At 52.0% G+C, this 18,292-nt stretch overlaps 1 protein-coding gene across 1 annotated transcript in view; it reads right to left on the bottom strand.

Annotated features, from left to right (window-relative positions):
* Positions 1-18,292, bottom strand: part of LOC140133862 (unconventional myosin-Ig-like) — a 151,190-nt gene that overhangs the window by 48,654 nt on the left and 84,244 nt on the right. The window contains exons 17-19 of the mRNA XM_072154511.1: positions 8,653-8,876; positions 4,685-4,829; positions 3,252-3,356 (exon numbers count right to left, since the gene is read on the bottom strand). Coding sequence (XP_072010612.1) covers positions 3,252-3,356; positions 4,685-4,829; positions 8,653-8,876 — 474 coding nt within the window. The remainder of the gene's footprint in view (positions 1-3,251; positions 3,357-4,684; positions 4,830-8,652; positions 8,877-18,292) is intronic.

The raw sequence follows: 18,292 nt of genomic DNA, 5'->3' as shown, positions 1-18,292 counted from the left end.
TGTATAATGTGTATGTAGTGATCTCCCCCTAGTGGTGGTGTATAATGTGTATGTAGTGATCTCCCCCTAGTGGTGGTGTATAATGTGTATGTAGTGAGCTCCCCCTAGTGGTGGTGTATAATGTGTATGCAGTGATCTCCTCCTAGTGGTGGTGTATAATGTGTATGTAGTGATCTCCTCCTAGTGGTGGTGTATAATGTGTATGTAGTGATCTCCCCCTAGTGGTGGTGTATAATGTGTATGTAGTGATCTCCCCCTAGTGGTGGTGTATAATCTGTATGTAGTGATCTCCTCCTAGTGGTGGTGTATAATCTGTATGTAGTGAGCTCCCCCTAGTGGTGGTGTATAATCTGTATGTAGTGATCTCCTCCTAGTGGTGGTGTATAATCTGTATGTAGTGATCTCCTCCTAGTGGTGGTGTATAATGTGTATGTAGTGATCTCCCCCTAGTGGTGGTGTATAATGTGTATGTAGTGATCTCCCCCTAGTGGTGGTGTATAATGTGTATGTAGTGATCTCCCCCTAGTGGTGGTGTATAATGTGTATGTAGTGATCTCCCCCTAGTGGTGGTGTATAATGTGTATGTAGTGATCTCCCCCTAGTGGTGGTGTATAATGTGTATGTAGTGATCTCCTCCTAGTGGTGGTGTATAATGTGTACGTAGTGATCTCCCCCTAGTGGTGGTGTATAATGTGTATGTAGTGATCTCCCCCTAGTGGTGGTGTATAATCTGTATGTAGTGATCTCCTCCTAGTGGTGGTGTATAATCTGTATGTAGTGATCTCCTCCTAGTGGTGGTGTATAATGTGTATGTAGTGATCTCCCCCTAGTGGTGGTGTATAATGTGTATGTAGTGATCTCCCCCTAGTGGTGGTGTATAATGTGTATGTAGTGATCTCCCCCTAGTGGTGGTGTATAATGTGTATGTAGTGATCTCCCCCTAGTGGTGGTGTATAATGTGTATGTAGTGATCTCCCCCTAGTGGTGGTGTATAATCTGTATGTAGTGATCTCCTCCTAGTGGTGGTGTATAATGTGTACGTAGTGATCTCTCCCTAGTGGTGGTGTATAATCTGTACGTAGTGATCTCCTCCTAGTGGTGATGTATAATCTGTATCTAGTGATCTCCTCCTAGTGGTGGTGTATCATCTGTATGTAGTGATCTCCTCCTAGTGGTGGTGTATAATCTGTATGTAGTGATCTCCCACTAGTGGTGGTGTATAATGTGTATGTAGTGATCTCTCCCTAGTGGTGGTGTATAATCTGTATGTAGTGATCTCCCCCTAGTGGTGGTGTATAATCTGTATGTAGTGATCTCCTCCTAGTGGTGATGTATAATCTGTATGTAGTGATCTCCCCCTAGTGGTGGTGTATAATCTGTATGTAGTGATCTCCCCCTAGTGGTGATGTATAATCTGTATCTAGTGATCTCCTACTAGTGGTGGTGTATAATCTGTATGTAGTGATCTCCTCCTAGTGGTGGTGTATAATCTGTATGTAGTGATCTCCTCCTAGTGGTGGTGTATAATGCGTATGTAGTGATCTCCTCCTAGTGGTGGTGTATAATGCGTATGTAGTGAGCTCCCCCTAGTGGTGGTGTATAATGTGTATGTAGTGAGCTCCCCCTAGTGGTGGTGTATAATGTGTATGTAGTGATCTCCTCCTAGTGGTGGTGTATAATGTGTATGTAGTGATCTCCTCCTAGTGGTGGTGTATAATCTGTATGTAGTGATCTCCCCCTAGTGGTGGTGTATAATGTGTATGTAGTGATCTCCTCCTAGTGGTGATGTATAATCTGTATGTAGTGATCTCCCCCTAGTGGTGGTGTATAATCTGTATGTAGTGATCTCCCCCTAGTGGTGGTGTATAATGTGTGTGTAGTGATCTCCCCCTAGTGGTGGTGTATAATCTGTATGTAGTGATCTCCCCCTAGTGGTGGTGTATAATGTGTATGTAGTGATCTCCCCCTAGTGGTGGTGTATAATGTGTATGTAGTGATCTCCCCCTAGTGGTGGTGTATAATCTGTATGTAGTGATCTCCTCCTAGTGGTGGTGTATAATGTGTATGTAGTGATCTCCTCCTAGTGGTGGTGTATAATGTGTATGTAGTGATCTCCCCCTAGTGGTGGTGTATAATGTGTATGTAGTGAGCTCCCCCTAGTGGTGGTGTATAATCTGTATGTAGTGAGCTCCCCCTAGTGGTGGTGTATAATGTGTATGTAGTGAGCTCCCCCTAGTGGTGGTGTATAATGTGTATGTAGTGATCTCCTCCTAGTGGTGGTGTATAATGTGTATGTAGTGATCTCCCCCTAGTGGTGGTGTATAATGTGTATGTAGTGAGCTCCCCCTAGTGGTGGTGTATAATCTGTATGTAGTGAGCTCCCCCTAGTGGTGGTGTATAATCTGTATGTAGTGATCTCCTCCTAGTGGTGGTGTATAATCTGTATGTAGTGATCTCCCCCTAGTGGTGGTGTATAATCTGTATGTAGTGAGCTCCCCCTAGTGGTGGTGTATAATATGTATGTAGTGATCTCCCCCTAGTGGTGGTGTATAATCTGTATGTAGTGATCTCCTCCTAGTGGTGGTGTATAATCTGTATGTAGTGATCTCCTCCTAGTGGTGGTGTATAATGTGTATGTAGTGATCTCCCCCTAGTGGTGGTGTATAATCTGTATGTAGTGATCTCCCCCTAGTGGTGGTGTATAATCTGTATGTAGTGATCTCCCCCTAGTGGTGGTGTATAATGTGTATGTAGTGATCTCCCCCTAGTGGTGGTGTATAATGTGTATGTAGTGATCCCCTCCTAGTGGTGGTGTATAATGTGTATGTAGTGATCTCCTCCTAGTGGTGGTGTATAATCTGTATGTAGTGATCTCCTCCTAGTGGTGGTGTATAATGTGTATGTAGTGATCTCCTCCTAGTGGTGGTGTATAATGTGTATGTAGTGATCTCCCCCTAGTGGTGGTGTATAATCTGTATGTAGTGATCTCCCCCTAGTGGTGGTGTATAATGTGTATGTAGTGATCTTCCCCTAGTGGTGGTGTATAATCTGTATGTAGTGATCTCCCACTAGTGGTGGTGTATAATCTGTATGTAGTGATCTCCTCCTAGTGGTGGTGTATAATCTGTATGTAGTGAGCTCCCCCTAGTGGTGGTGTATAATGTGTATGTAGTGAGCTCCCCCTAGTGGTGGTGTATAATCTGTAATGGGTGAAGCTTTGGGTTCTCTCCCCGGTGGTTACTTGCACTCACCTTGCGGATATGGCTGGAGAACAGGACTGAGCTGTGTCCATCTTTTTTCCTCAGGGCTTGCAGTGATTTCTGGAATTGAGTGACTCTTCCCGGATTCTCTGCGTCCTGCATGACACCAGAGACAATAGCTCAGCTCCAGGACTGACTACACACAATGCTGTGTTACTATGGTCTATCTGCTCCCCCCCCCCCCCCCCCTATTGCAGGAGATTCATGAATCTAGTGCTGGGTTTTCTCTCTTCACTGGAGAATAAACCTTGGAGGTTCTGACTACTGGCAGAGAGGCCCATCCAAATATAGGAATGTATCGCTCTCATACTACCACGTCCACTCCTGGGTGCAGGGGCGGGCGCTCTGCTGGACTACACCTGGGTGCAGGGGCATGTGCTCTGCTGGACTACACCAGGGTGCAGGGGCGGGCGCTCTGCTGGACTACTCCTGGGTGCAGGGGCATGTGCTCTGCTGGACTACTCCTGGGTGCAGGGGCATGTGCTCTGCTGGACTACTCCTGGGTGCAGGGGCATGTGCTCTGCTGGACTACTCCTGGGTGCAGGGGCATGTGCTCTGCTGGACTACTCCTGGGTGCAGGGGCATGTGCTCTGCTGGACTACTCCTGGGTGCAGGGGCATGTGCTCTGCTGGACTACTCCTGGGTGCAGGGGCATGTGCTCTGCTGGACTACACCTGGGTGCAGGGGCATGTGCTCTGCTGGACTACACCTGGGTGCAGGGGCATGTGCTCTGCTGGACTACACCTGGGTGCAGGGGCATGTGCTCTGCTGGACTACTCCTGGGTGCAGGGGCATGTGCTCTGCTGGACTACTCCTGGGTGCAGGGGCATGTGCTCTGCTGGACTACTCCTGGGTGCGACTACTCCTGGGTGCAGGGGCATGCGCTCTGCTGGACTACTCCTGGGTGCAGGGGCATGCGCTCTGCTGGACTACTCCTGGGTGCAGGGGCATGTGCTCTGCTGGACTACTCCTGGGTGCAGGGGCATGTGCTCTGCTGGACTACACCTGGGTGCAGGGGCATGTGCTCTGCTGGACTACTCCTGGGTGCAGGGGCATGTGCTCTGCTGGACTACTCCTGGGTGCAGGGGCATGTGCTCTGCTGGACTACTCCTGGGTGCAGGGGCATGTGCTCTGCTGGACTACTCCTGGGTGCAGGGGCATGTGCTCTGCTGGACTACTCCTGGGTGCAGGGGCATGTGCTCTGCTGGACTACTCCTGGGTGCAGGGGCATGCGCTCTGCTGGACTACTCCTGGGTGCAGGGGCATGCGCTCTGCTGGACTACACCTGGGTGCAGGGGCATGCGCTCTGCTGGACTACTCCTGGGTGCAGGGGCATGCGCTCTGCTGGACTACACCTGGGTGCAGGGGCATGCGCTCTGCTGGACTACTCCTGGGTGCAGGGGCATGTGCTCTGCCGGACTCACACAAGACAGGTAGTTGTGTTTCCAGGCTCGCTGGTAGCCAATGTCCTGGCGCAGGTCCTGCAGCGTCTCCATGGCACACACCTTACATCTGATCTGCAGCATCTCAGAGGGAGGAATATTCTTCACTATCTTCTGGGCTCTCCATCTGCAGAGCATCAGACAAGAGAGAGAGAGGTAGCTACACAAAGAGAGAGAGAGAGAGAGAGAGAGAGAGGTAGCTACACAGAGAGAGAGAGAGAGAGAGGTAGCTACACAGAGAGAGAGAGAGAGAGGTAGCTACACAGAGAGAGAGAGAGAGAGGTAGCTACACAGAGAGAGAGAGAGAGGTAGCTACACAGAGAGAGAGAGAGAGGTAGCTACACAGAGAGAGAGAGAGATAGCTACACAGAGAGAGAGAGAGAGATAGCTACACAGAGAGAGAGAGAGAGATAGCTACACAGAGAGAGAGAGAGAGAGAGAGGTAGCTACACAGAGAGAGAGAGAGAGAGAGAGGTAGCTACACAGAGAGAGAGAGAGAGAGAGAGAGAGGTAGCTACACAGAGAGAGAGAGAGAGAGAGAGAGAGGTAGCTACACAGAGAGAGAGAGAGAGAGAGGTAGCTACACAGAGAGAGAGAGAGAGAGATAGCTACACAGAGAGAGAGAGAGAGAGATAGCTACACAGAGAGAGAGAGATAGCTACACAGAGAGAGAGAGATAGCTACAGAGAGAGAGAGAGATAGCTACACAGAGAGAGAGAGAGGTAGCTACACAGAGAGAGAGAGAGAGAGAGAGGTAGCTACACAGAGAGAGAGAGAGAGAGGTAGCTACACAGAGAGAGAGAGAGAGAGAGGTAGCTACACAGAGAGAGAGAGAGAGAGAGAGAGGTAGCTACACAGAGAGAGAGAGAGAGAGAGAGAGGTAGCTACACAGAGAGAGAGAGAGGTAGCTACACAGAGAGAGAGAGAGAGAGAGAGAGAGGTAGCTACACAGAGAGAGAGAGAGAGAGAGAGGTAGCTACACAGAGAGAGAGAGAGAGAGAGGTAGCTACACAGAGAGAGAGAGAGAGAGGTAGCTACACAGAGAGAGAGGTAGCTACACAGAGAGAGAGAGAGAGAGAGAGAGAGGTAGCTACACAGAGAGAGAGAGAGAGAGAGAGGTAGCTACACAGAGAGAGAGAGAGAGAGAGAGAGAGAGGTAGCTACACAGAGAGAGAGAGAGAGGTAGCTACACAGAGAGAGAGAGAGAGAGAGAGATAGCTACAGAGAGAGAGAGAGAGAGAGAGAGAGAGGTAGCTACACAGAGAGAGAGAGAGAGAGAGAGGTAGCTACACAGAGAGAGAGAGAGAGAGAGAGAGAGGTAGCTACACAGAGAGAGAGAGAGAGAGGTAGCTACACAGAGAGAGAGAGAGAGAGAGAGAGAGGTAGCTACACAGAGAGAGAGAGAGAGAGAGGTAGCTACACAGAGAGAGAGAGAGAGGTAGCTACACAGAGAGAGAGAGAGAGAGGTAGCTACACAGAGAGAGAGAGAGAGAGGTAGCTACACAGAGAGAGAGAGAGAGAGGTAGCTACACAGAGAGAGAGAGAGAGGTAGCTACACAGAGAGAGAGAGAGAGAGAGAGAGGTAGCTACACAGAGAGAGAGAGAGAGAGAGAGAGGTAGCTACACAGAGAGAGAGAGAGAGAGAGAGAGAGGTAGCTACACAGAGAGAGAGAGAGAGAGAGGTAGCTACACAGAGAGAGAGAGAGAGGTAGCTACACAGAGAGAGAGAGAGAGAGGTAGCTACACAGAGAGAGAGAGAGAGAGGTAGCTACACAGAGAGAGAGAGAGAGAGAGAGAGATAGCTACAGAGAGAGAGAGAGAGAGAGATAGCTACAGAGAGAGAGAGAGAGAGAGAGAGAGAGAGGTAGCTACACAGAGAGAGAGAGAGAGAGAGAGAGGTAGCTACACAGAGAGAGAGAGAGAGAGAGAGAGAGAGGTAGCTACACAGAGAGAGAGAGAGAGAGGTAGCTACACACAGAGAGAGAGAGAGAGAGGTAGCTACACAGAGAGAGAGAGAGAGGTAGCTACACAGAGAGAGAGAGAGAGAGAGGTAGCTACACAGAGAGAGAGAGAGGTAGCTACACAGAGAGAGAGAGAGGTAGCTACACAGAGAGAGAGAGAGAGAGAGAGAGAGAGAGAGAGGTAGCTACACAGAGAGAGAGAGAGAGAGAGAGAGGTAGCTACACAGAGAGAGAGAAAGAGAGAGAGGTAGCTACACAGAGAGAGAGAGAGAGGTAGCTACACAGAGAGAGAGAGAGAGGTAGCTACACAGAGAGAGAGAGAGAGAGGTAGCTACACAGAGAGAGAGAGAGAGAGAGAGAGGTAGCTACACAGAGAGAGAGAGAGAGGTAGCTACACACAGAGAGAGAGAGAGAGGTAGCTACACAGAGAGAGAGAGAGAGGTAGCTACACAGAGAGAGAGAGAGAGGTAGCTACACAGAGAGAGAGAGATAGCTACACAGAGAGAGAGAGAGGTAGCTACACAGACAGAGAGAGAGAGAGAGAGAGGTAGCTAGAAAGAGAGAGATGGCTAGAAAGAGAGAGAGAGGTAGCTACACAGAGAGGGAGAGAGGTAGCTACAGAGAGAGAGAGGAGAGAGAGTTAGCTACAGATAGAGAGAGAGGTAGCTACAGAGAGAGAGAGAGAGGTAGCTACCCAAAGAGAGAGAGAGAGAGAGAGAGAGAGAGGTAGCTACACAGAGAGAGAGAGAGAGGTAGCTACACAGAGAGAGAGAGAGAGGTAGCTACACAGAGAGAAAGAGAGAGAGAGGTAGCTACACAGAGAGAAAGAGAGAGAGAGGTAGCTACACAGAGAGAGAGAGAGAGGTAGCTACACAGAGAGAGAGAGAGAGGTAGCTACACAGAGAGAGAGAGGTAGCTACACAGAGAGAGAGAGAGGTAGCTACACAGAGAGAGAGAGAGAGGTAGCTACACACAGAGAGGTAGCTACACAGAGAGAGAGAGAGAGAGAGAGAGAGAGAGAGAGAGGTAGCTACACAGAGAGAGAGAGAGGTAGCTACACAGAGAGAGAGAGAGAGAGAGAGAGAGGTAGCTACACAGAGAGAGAGAGAGGTAGCTACACAGAGAGAGAGAGAGAGGTAGCTACACAGAGAGAGAGAGAGGTAGCTACACAGAGAGAGAGAGGTAGCTACAGAGAGAGAGAGAGAGAGAGAGAGAGAGGTAGCTACACAGAGAGAGAGAGAGGTAGCTACGGAGAGAGAGAGAGAGGTAGCTACAGAGAGAGAGAGAGAGAGGTAGCTACACAGAGAGAGAGAGGTAGCTACACAGAGAGAGAGAGGTAGCTACACAGAGAGAGAGGTAGCTACACAGAGAGAGAGAGGTAGCTACAGAGAGAGAGAGAGAGATAGCTACACAGAGAGAGAGAGAGGTAGCTACACAGACAGAGAGAGAGAGAGAGGTAGCTAGAAAGAGAGAGATGGCTAGAAAGAGAGAGAGAGGTAGCTACACAGAGAGGGAGAGAGGTAGCTACAGAGAGAGAGAGGAGAGAGAGTTAGCTACAGATAGAGAGAGAGGTAGCTACAGAGAGAGAGAGAGAGGTAGCTACCCAAAGAGAGAGAGAGAGAGAGAGAGAGAGAGGTAGCTACACAGAGAGAGAGAGAGAGAGAGAGGTAGCTACACAGAGAGAAAGAGAGAGAGAGGTAGCTACACAGAGAGAAAGAGAGAGAGGTAGCTACACAGAGAGAGAGAGAGAGAGGTAGCTACACAGAGAGAGAGAGAGAGAGAGGTAGCTACAGAGAGAGAGAGAGAGAGAGGTAGCTACAGAGAGAGAGAGAGAGAGAGAGAGAGGTAGCTAGAAAGAGAGATAGCTAGAAAGAGAGAGAGAGGTAGCTACACAGAGAGAGAGGTAGGTAGTGACACAAAGAGGTTGGACTATAGAGAGAGAGGTAGGTACCACAATGCAGTACAGCTTGTGTACAGGCAGCAAATTACCTCCTGTGCAGGCTCCTGCAGATTTCTTGGAAGGGCTCCAGCACAGCGGGGGGCTCCGGCCACTCCACACATTTCCCATAATCCTCCATGTCCCGGACATCCTGGAACCTGTGCACGACCTCCATCAGGTGAGAGCGAACCTTGTAACATCTGTAGGCGGCCATGATTCTGTAGACCGAGCGCAGGCGCCGGAACCTCCAGCGCGCCAGGGTGCCCCTCCACACCTGTACCGGGGGTACAATCTATTACTCTCTGTTATCAGCCATTACATCCCGGGGAGAGGAGACTGCACAGGGGGATACAATCTATTACTCTCTGTTATCAGCCATCACATCCCGGGGAGAGGAGACTGTACAGGGGGGGATACAATCTATTACTCTCTGTTATCAGCCATTACATCCCGGGGAGAGGAGACTGTACAGGGGGATACAATCTATTACTCTCTGTTATCAGCCATTACATCCCGGGGAGAGGAGACTGTACAAGCAGGGGGGGAGGGGGGAGGGAACAATCTCTAGATGAAGAAGTGTAGAGCCCCTGGCACTGTGGCCCCTCCCTAGATAAAGATGTGTAAAGCCCCCGGCACTGTGGCACCTCCCTAGATGAAGAAGTGTAGAGCCCCTGGCACTTTGGCTCCTCCCTAGATGAAGAAGTGTAAAGCCCCTGGCGCTGTGGCACCTCCCTAGATGAAGAAGTGTAAAGCCCCCGGCACTGTGGCTCCTCCCTAGATGAAGAAGTGTAAAGCCCCCGGCACTGTGGCTCCTCCCCAGATGAAGAAGTGTAAAGCCCCTGGCACTGTGGCTCCTCCCTAGATGAAGAAGTGTAAAGCCCCCGGCACTGTGACACCTTCCTAGATGAAGAAGTGTAAAGCCCCCGGCACTGTGGCTCCTCCCTAGATGAAGAAGTGTAAAGCCCTCGGTACTGTGGCACCTCCCTAGATGAAGATGTGTAAAGCCCCGGCACTGTGGCACCTCCCTAGATGAAGAAGTGTAGAGCCCCTGGCGCTGTGGCACCTCCCTAGATGAAGAAGTGTAAAGCCCCTGGCACCTCCCTAGATGAAGAAGTGTAAAGCCCCCGGCACTGTGGCTCCTCCCTAGATGAAGAAGTGTAAAGCCCCCGGCACTGTGACACCTTCCTAGATGAAGAAGTGTAAAGCCCCCGGCACTGTGGCTCCTCCCTAGATGAAGAAGTGTAAAGCCCTCGGTACTGTGGCACCTCCCTAGATGAAGATGTGTAAAGCCCCGGCACTGTGGCACCTCCCTAGATGAAGAAGTGTAGAGCCCCTGGCGCTGTGGCACCTCCCTAGATGAAGAAGTGTAAAGCCCCTGGCACCTCCCTAGATGAAGAAGTGTAAAGCCCCCGGCACTGTGGGTCCTCCCTAGATGAAGAAGTGTAAAGCCCCTGGCACTGTGGCTCCTCCCTAGATGAAGAAGTGTAAAGCCCCTGGCACTGTGGCTCCTCCCTAGATGAAAAGGTGTTTAAACCCCTGGCACTGTGGCACCTCCCTAGATGAAGAAGTGTAGAGCCCCGGGCACTGTGGCACCTCCCTAGATGAAGAAGTGTAAAGCCCCTGGCACTGTGGCTCCTCCCTAGATGAAGAAGTGTAAAGTCCCTGGCACTGTGGCTCCTCCCTAGATGAAGAAGTGTAAAGCCCCTGGCACTGTGGCTCCTCCCTAGATGAAGAAGTGTAAAGCCCCTGGCACTGTGGCTCCTCCCTAGATGAAGAAGTGTAAAGCCCCTGGCACTGTGGCACCTCCCTAGATGAAGAAGTGTAAAGCCCCCAGCACTGTGGCTCCTCCCTAGATGAAGAAGTATAAAGCCCCTGGCACTGTGGCACCTCCCTAGATGAAGAAGTGTAGAGCCCCGGGCACTGTGGCACCTCCCTAGATGAAGAAGTGTAGAGGCCCTGGCACTGTGGCACCTCCCTAGATGAAGAAGTGTAAAGCCCCGGGCACTGTGGCTCCTCCCTAGATGAAGAAGTGTAAAGCCCCCGGCACTGTGGCTCCTCCCTAGATGAAGAAGTGTAAAGCCCCCGGCACTGTGGCTCCTCCCTAGATGAAGAAGTATAAAGCCCCTGGCACTGTGGCACCTCCCTAGATGAAGAAGTGTAAAGCCCCTGGCACTGTGGCTCCTCCCTAGATGAAGAAGTGTAAAGCCCCTGGCACTGTGGCTCCTCCCTAGATGAAGAAGTATAAAGCCCCTGGCACTGTGGTTCCTCCCTAGATGAAGAAGTGTAAAGCCCCTGGCACTGTGACACCTCCCTAGATGAAGAAGTATAAAGCCCCTGGCACTGTGGCTCCTCCCTAGATGAAGAAGTGTAAAGCCCCTGGCACTGTGGCCCCTCCCTAGATGAAGAAGTGTAAAGCCCCTGGCACTGTGGCACCTCCCTAGATGAAGAAGTGTAGAGCCCCTGGCACTGTGGCTCCTCCCTAGATGAAGAAGTGTAGAGCCCCTGGCACTGTGGCTCCTCCCTAGATGAAGAAGTATAAAGCCCCTGGCACTGTGGCTCCTCCCTAGATGAAGAAGTGTAAAGCCCCTGGCACTGTGACACCTCCCTAGATGAAGAAGTATAAAGCCCCTGGCACTGTGGCACCTCCCTAGATGAAGAAGTGTAGAGCCCCGGGCACTGTGGCACCTCCCTAGATGAAGAAGTGTAGAGGCCCTGGCACTGTGGCACCTCCCTAGATGAAGAAGTGTAAAGCCCTGGGCACTGTGGCTCCTCCCTAGATGAAGAAGTGTAAAGCCCCCGGCACTGTGGCTCCTCCCTAGATGAAGAAGTGTAAAGCCCCCGGCACTGTGGCTCCTCCCTAGATGAAGAAGTATAAAGCCCCTGGCACTGTGGCACCTCCCTAGATGAAGAAGTGTAAAGCCCCTGGCACTGTGGCTCCTCCCTAGATGAAGAAGTGTAAAGCCCCTGGCACTGTGGCTCCTCCCTAGATGAAGAAGTATAAAGCCCCTGGCACTGTGGCTCCTCCCTAGATGAAGAAGTGTAAAGCCCCTGGCACTGTGACACCTCCCTAGATGAAGAAGTATAAAGCCCCTGGCGCTGTGGCTCCGCCCTAGATGAAGAAGTGTAAAGCCCCTGGCACTGTGGCCCCTCCCTAGATGAAGAAGTGTAAAGCCCCTGGCACTGTGGCACCTCCCTAGATGAAGAAGTGTAGAGCCCCGGGCACTGTGGCACCTCCCTAGATGAAGAAGTGTAGAGGCCCTGGCACTGTGGCACCTCCCTAGATGAAGAAGTGTAAAGCCCTGGGCACTGTGGCTCCTCCCTAGATGAAGAAGTGTAAAGCCCCCGGCACTGTGGCTCCTCCCTAGATGAAGAAGTGTAAAGCCCCCGGCACTGTGGCTCCTCCCTAGATGAAGAAGTATAAAGCCCCTGGCACTGTGGCACCTCCCTAGATGAAGAAGTGTAAAGCCCCTGGCACTGTGGCTCCTCCCTAGATGAAGAAGTGTAAAGCCCCTGGCACTGTGGCTCCTCCCTAGATGAAGAAGTATAAAGCCCCTGGCACTGTGGCTCCTCCCTAGATGAAGAAGTGTAAAGCCCCGGGCACTGTGACACCTCCCTAGATGAAGAAGTATAAAGCCCCTGGCGCTGTGGCTCCTCCCTAGATGAAGAAGTGTAAAGCCCCTGGCACTGTGGCCCCTCCCTAGATGAAGAAGTGTAAAGCCCCTGGCACTGTGGCACCTCCCTAGATGAAGAAGTGTAGAGCCCCGGGCACTGTGGCACCTCCCTACATGAAGAAGTGTAGAGGCCCTGGCACTGTGGCACCTCCCTAGATGAAGAAGTGTAAAGCCCTGGGCACTGTGGCTCCTCCCTAGATGAAGAAGTGTAAAGCCCCCAGCACTGTGGCTCCTCCCTAGATGAAGAAGTGTAAAGCCCCCGGCACTGTGGCTCCTCCCTAGATGAAGAAGTGTAAAGCCCCCGGCACTGTGGCTCCTCCCTAGATGAAGACGTATAAAGCCCCTGGCACTGTGGCACCTCCCTAGATGAAGAAGTGTAAAGCCCCTGGCACTGTGGCTCCTCCCTAGATGAAGAAGTGTAAAGCCCCTGGCACTGTGGCACCTCCCTAGATGAAGAAGTGTAAAGCCCCTGGCGCTGTGGCTCCTCCCTAGATGAAGAAGTGTAAAGCCCCTGGCACTGTGGCTCCTCCCTAGATGAAGAAGTGTAAAGCCCCTGGCGCTGTGGCTCCTCCCTAGATGAAGAAGTGTAAAGCCCCTGGCACTGTGACACCTCCCTAGATGAAGAAGTGTAAAGCTCATATGTACCCCAGCAGGTGAGACACCCAGCGAATAGGAGTCATAAAAGGGATCATTCATGGTGATTATGCAGCAGGACTATATATAGATATGTATTCCAGGATTGTAGCTGCTTCTGATTACACATCTCTCCAGGGACAATACATAACACTGGCTGCAGAGAGCACAGCAGTGTGAGGTCTGATTACACATCTCTCCAGGGACAATACATAACACTGGCTGCAGAGAGCACAGAGCACAGCAGTGTGAGGTCTGATTACACATCTCTCCAGGGACAATACATAACACTGGCTGCAGAGAGCACAGCAGTGTGAGGTCTGATTACACATCTCTCCAGGGACAATACATAACACTGGCTGCAGAGAGCACAGAGCACAGCAGTGTGAGGTCTGATTACACATCTCTCCAGGGACAATACATAACACTGGCTGCAGAGAGCACAGAGCACAGCAGTGTGAGGTCTGATTACACATCTCTCCAGGGACAATACATAACACTGGCTGCAGAGAGCACAGAGCACAGCAGTGTGAGGTCTGATTACACATCTCTCCAGGGACAATACATAACACTGGCTGCAGAGAGCACAGAGCACAGCAGTGTGAGGACTGATTACACGTCTCTCCAGGGACAATACATATCACTGGCTGCAGAGAGCACAGAGCACAGCAGTGTGAGGTGTGATTACACATCTCTCCAGGGACAGTACATAACACTGGCTGCAGAGAGCACAGAGCACAGCAGTGTGAGGTCTGATTACACATCTCTCCAGGGACAGTACATAACACTGGCTGCAGAGAGCACAGAGTGCAGCAGTGTGAGGTCTGATTACAGCGCCCCATCAGGGGGATGATCCTTCCTGATGGGGCGCTACTCTTGCCCTCCCCCCTTGATTAGACCTGACAGGAGATTCTATTCCTCAGCACCACCGCCCCTCCCCCGCTACACCTTCACCCCTCCTAGGAGAGGATTCACCCCCGAGGGAGAATTTGGGGGACTCTCAAATGAAGATAAATCAGTGATGACAGCTCCGAGAACAACATCTAAACCCAATTTATTTCTTTCCATTGTGTCTGTCCCTCCTGGAATCACCGATTCCACGCTCTGCAGGGTCCAATTACCCAGCGATAACAAATGTCTCTTCTATGTGGTGGCAGACCTTGACCACAGAACTTACCATCTATTATATAGTAGGACACAGTGACTGCACCAGCAGCAGAATAGTGAGTGCAGCTCTGGAGTATAATACAGGATTTAACTCAGGATCAGTACAGGATAAGTAATGTCATGTATGTACAGTGACTGCACCAGCAGCAGAATAGTGAGTGCAGCTCTGGAGTATAATACAGGATGTAACTCAGGATCAGTACAGGATAAGTAATGTCAGGTATGTACACAGTGACTGCACCAGCAGCAGAATAGTGAGTGCAGCTCTGGGGTATAATACAGGATGTAACTCAGGATCAGTACAGGATAAGTAATGTCATGTATGTACACAGTGACTGCACCAGCAGCAGAATAGTGAGTGCAGCTCTGGGGTATAATACAGGATGTAACTCAGGATCAGTACAGGATAAGTAATGTCATGTATGTACACAGTGACTGCACCAGCAGCAGAATAGTGAGTGCAGCTCTGGGGTATAATACAGGATGTAACTCAGGATCAGTACTGGATAAGTAATGTCATGTATATACACAGTGACTGCACCAGCAGCAGAATAGTGAGTGCAGCTCTGGGGTATAATACAGGATGTAACTCAGGATCAGTACAGGATAAGTAATGTCATGTATGTACACAGTGACTGCACCAGCAGCAGAATAGTGAGTGCAGCTCTTGGGTATAATACAGGATGTAACTCAGGATCAGTACAGGATAAGTAATGTCATGTATGTACACAGTGACTGCACCAGCAGCAGAATAGTGAGTGCAGCTCTTGGGTATAATACAGGATGTAACTCAGGATCAGTACAGGATAAGTAATGTCATGTATGTACACAGTGACTGCACCAGCAGCAGAATAGTGAGTGCAGCTCTGGGGTATAATACAGGATGTAACTCAGGATCAGTACAGGATAAGTAATGTCATGTATGTACACAGTGACTGCACCAGCAGCAGATAGTGAGTGCATCTCTGGTGTTGCTCGTTACCTCGTTAACTCTCTGTTGCTGTGAGAGGCTGTGTGCTGCTGCTGCTCCTGAGCTCCAGGGAAAACCACCTCCACCTGGGGCCTGCTCTCTCCTCTCCCAGGGAGGGAGTGGGTTTTCAGGCATGAGCCAGGGCAGCAAGTCCCAGGCTCCTGCTTCCCGGTCTAGGCCGGCGGGAGGCAGGGGTAGCCAGGAACCGGCCAGCGCTGCGGAAGCCTTGGGGGTGAGAAGATCTGCAAGGAACAGCAGCAATGCTGCTCCAAGTACCCCCAGGCCAGCTAAGGCTTCAAAAAGCAGCAAGACCTCAGAAAAGATGAATACCTCAGGAAAGCTGGATACCTCGGGAAAGCTGGATACCTCGGGAAAGCTGGATACCTCGGGAAAGCTGGGTACTTCGGAAAAGCTGGATACCGCAGGAAAGCTGAGTGCTCAGAGAGGTGAGGCTGACCTCAGTGAAGAGGGCTGGGGAATGCTGAGGACCCGGGAGTCTATTTCCAGCTATGCCTCCCGGGCTCTGGGCCACCTCTCTGAGTACGAAGAAGCCAGCAAGACGGTGAGGAGACTGCGGGAGGAGCTCAGGTGCGCCCATGCCAGGGCAAGCTCTGCCCCAAAGAGGAAGAAGGAGCAGATTCTGGCAGAGATTTCCAGGCTCCAGACTAACATCCAGGCCTTGGAGGAGAGGAAAGCTTACCTGCTGGAGAGGAGCGGGCCGTTTAAAGAAAAGATCCTTAATGATGAGCGGTTCCGGGAGATGGAGGAGGAGAAGCAGAGGCAGCTGATGGGGCTTCAGCCAGAGAGTCAGACGGAGGAGGAAAGCCCGGTGCCGTACAGTGGGCCCCCTGCAGGACAAGCGGCTATGTCGTCTGGCTGCGGTTCTGCCGGCCCGGGTGAGGATAGTGACAGCCACCAGGGAGGGGCGCTGATGGAGGAGATCCGACGGCTCGAGTCCCCTGTGCACCTCCAGGACTTTACTTTTGGAGACGATCTGCCGGAGGATGCACCGGGGGGCAGCAAACCACGAAAGAAGAAGACCAAATCCGTGGAAGTGGTGAGTCTAGTCTACAGCCCCCTCCCCGTAAAACCCGAGTCGGCCGCGGGGTCAGCTCACTGTGCGAGCCCCGTTACCCAGCCCAGCGCGGGTCCTGCAGTGGACTCAGTGCCAGGGAGCGGGGAGATTACAGGTGTGACATCTGATGTGGCGATGGGCTCCGTCTCTGTTTGTGGTAACAGTGGGGGAGCAGGGGAGGCATCGGCCGCGAGGCCGGACAGTAAGGGCGACTCGGCAGTGGCGATACCATCCAAATCCGGCACTGGTGGCAGCTTCCGGTGCCTCGGCGCCTCTTCATGCTGTTGCCGCTAATCACTCGGTTATGGAGCGGCGGCAGTGTGGAGGGGTCGCTGAGGCTGAGGGCTCCGGACCTCCCAAACCTAAAGTCCTATTTTGTGTTGGTGTTGGAGACAGTCTGCAGAGGAGTGCTGAGGAAGGTGGGGATCAGCGGTGCCACATACCAGCCAAAGATCAGCGGCGACTCCTACCTTCCTCTAAGAAAAGTAAAATAACATCTGCTACCGATGATGCGGAGGGCACAAGTGTGACACAAGTTGGGGTTCCCTCTGGGCGATGCGCTGCGGGGGGACCCCCGTCCCTTGTGCCTGAAGATGCGGAGGTGGTCTTGTCTGCTAATGTTGTTGCTGGTCCAGCCAGTGTGAGTGGAGTCAGTAATATTGTGGTGGATAATGTGAATGGTGTGAGTGGTGCTGAATCTTTTCCAGCTTTGGGGGTGAGTGATGGAGGGACTGGGGGTGTGAGTGGTGCGGCTGGGTATAACATGCAGGTGGGTAGTGTTAATGTGGTGGGTGCAGGGGTTGGTCCGGTTGCTCCCCCAGTGGCGGCCCCTATTAAGAGCTATGCCAGTGTCGCTGCTGGGGGAAGTAGGGGTCCATCATCCTCGTCTCTGGGCTCTGGGGACGGCTTTTTGCAACGGCGCCTCCTGCAGGCCTTACAGAAGGGAGAAAGGACGATCAATGTAGCGGGGCAGGAGGTTGATTTGTCGTTTTGGATAGAGAGGCACGGCCTGTCTGCCTTCCGAGAGCAAAGAGGCAGGGAGACATCATGGTCGCTCCCGACAACCGGGCCGGGTGCTACCCGTAGGAATGTGGTCCGTCTTCGGTGGCGTGGCAGTGATGTGTGTCCCCCTCGGGCACGGGTAGTTGAGCTGCTGCTGAAGATGGACTTCAAGGCGGCTGACATCTTTGCCTTGATCCATCCCTATGGTACATCTGAGTTTGATATCAGCTTTGTTCGGCCGGAGGGGCTTGAGCTCTTCTGGTCCAACTATGAGCTGAGATACAACGAGCCCGAGTGGCGGGACTTTGCTGTGCAAGCAGTGTCCCGCCAGAGCGAACTCAAGAAAGTGACCGTTCTTACCCGTAACGAATCACTATCTTGCTTTGACATCATGACCTGGATGAATCGTTATGGAGAGGTACTGGGAGTACCCGAGAAAAATCGTGATGAGTATGGTATCTGGTCAGGGGCCTGGACCTTCATGGTGAAGTTGAGGCGTTCAGGTAACTCAGTCGCCCACATCCCTTCATCAGCCTTCCTGGGGAGGGATCGGATCCTGATCTTCTACCGGGGGCAGCCTAGGCTGTGTCACAGGTGCGGTGACCCCACACATTTCAGCGCAAACTGCACCGTGCAGAAGTGTGCGTTGTGTGGGGGTGTCGGCCATCTCGCTGCATCCTGTACAGGGCAGATTAGGTGTAACCTGTGTGGTGATCTCGGTCACCCGTACAGTCGTTGTCCTCTTTCCTTCGCTAATGCGGGCTCAGCCTCAGCGGGTGAAAGCCATGAGGCTGAATCTGCTGGGGAGGGGACTAGCAGAGGCGGAGGAATGGAGGGGCCAGGGAAGAAAGACAGGAAAAAGACGCCTGCCCAGCTAAGGCGTCTAGAGAAGCGTCAACAGGAGAGAGAGCGGGGGGAGTCTCGGGCTGCTGGGACAACCTCTGGCGCTCTCCTAGAGACCACACCTGTCGCTGAGGCCCCAGGGGAGGATGTACTGGATGAGGAGGTCAGGAGGATCGAGAGAGAGGAAGGTGCCACGTCCTCAGACTCCTCCCATTATGAGAGTATGGACGAGGATAATAGGGCGTGGCTAGAGGAAAAGCGTAAGCGTGGCGCCAAAAAGAAGAAAAAGGGTAAAAAGAAGGGAGGTGTAAGATCTTCTCCCTCCCTGA

The sequence above is a fragment of the Engystomops pustulosus genome, chromosome 5 (genome assembly GCF_040894005.1).
Source record: "Engystomops pustulosus chromosome 5, aEngPut4.maternal, whole genome shotgun sequence".
Classification (NCBI taxonomy): domain Eukaryota; kingdom Metazoa; phylum Chordata; class Amphibia; order Anura; family Leptodactylidae; genus Engystomops; species Engystomops pustulosus.
This window is presented reverse-complemented; position numbering and strand designations above follow the sequence as displayed.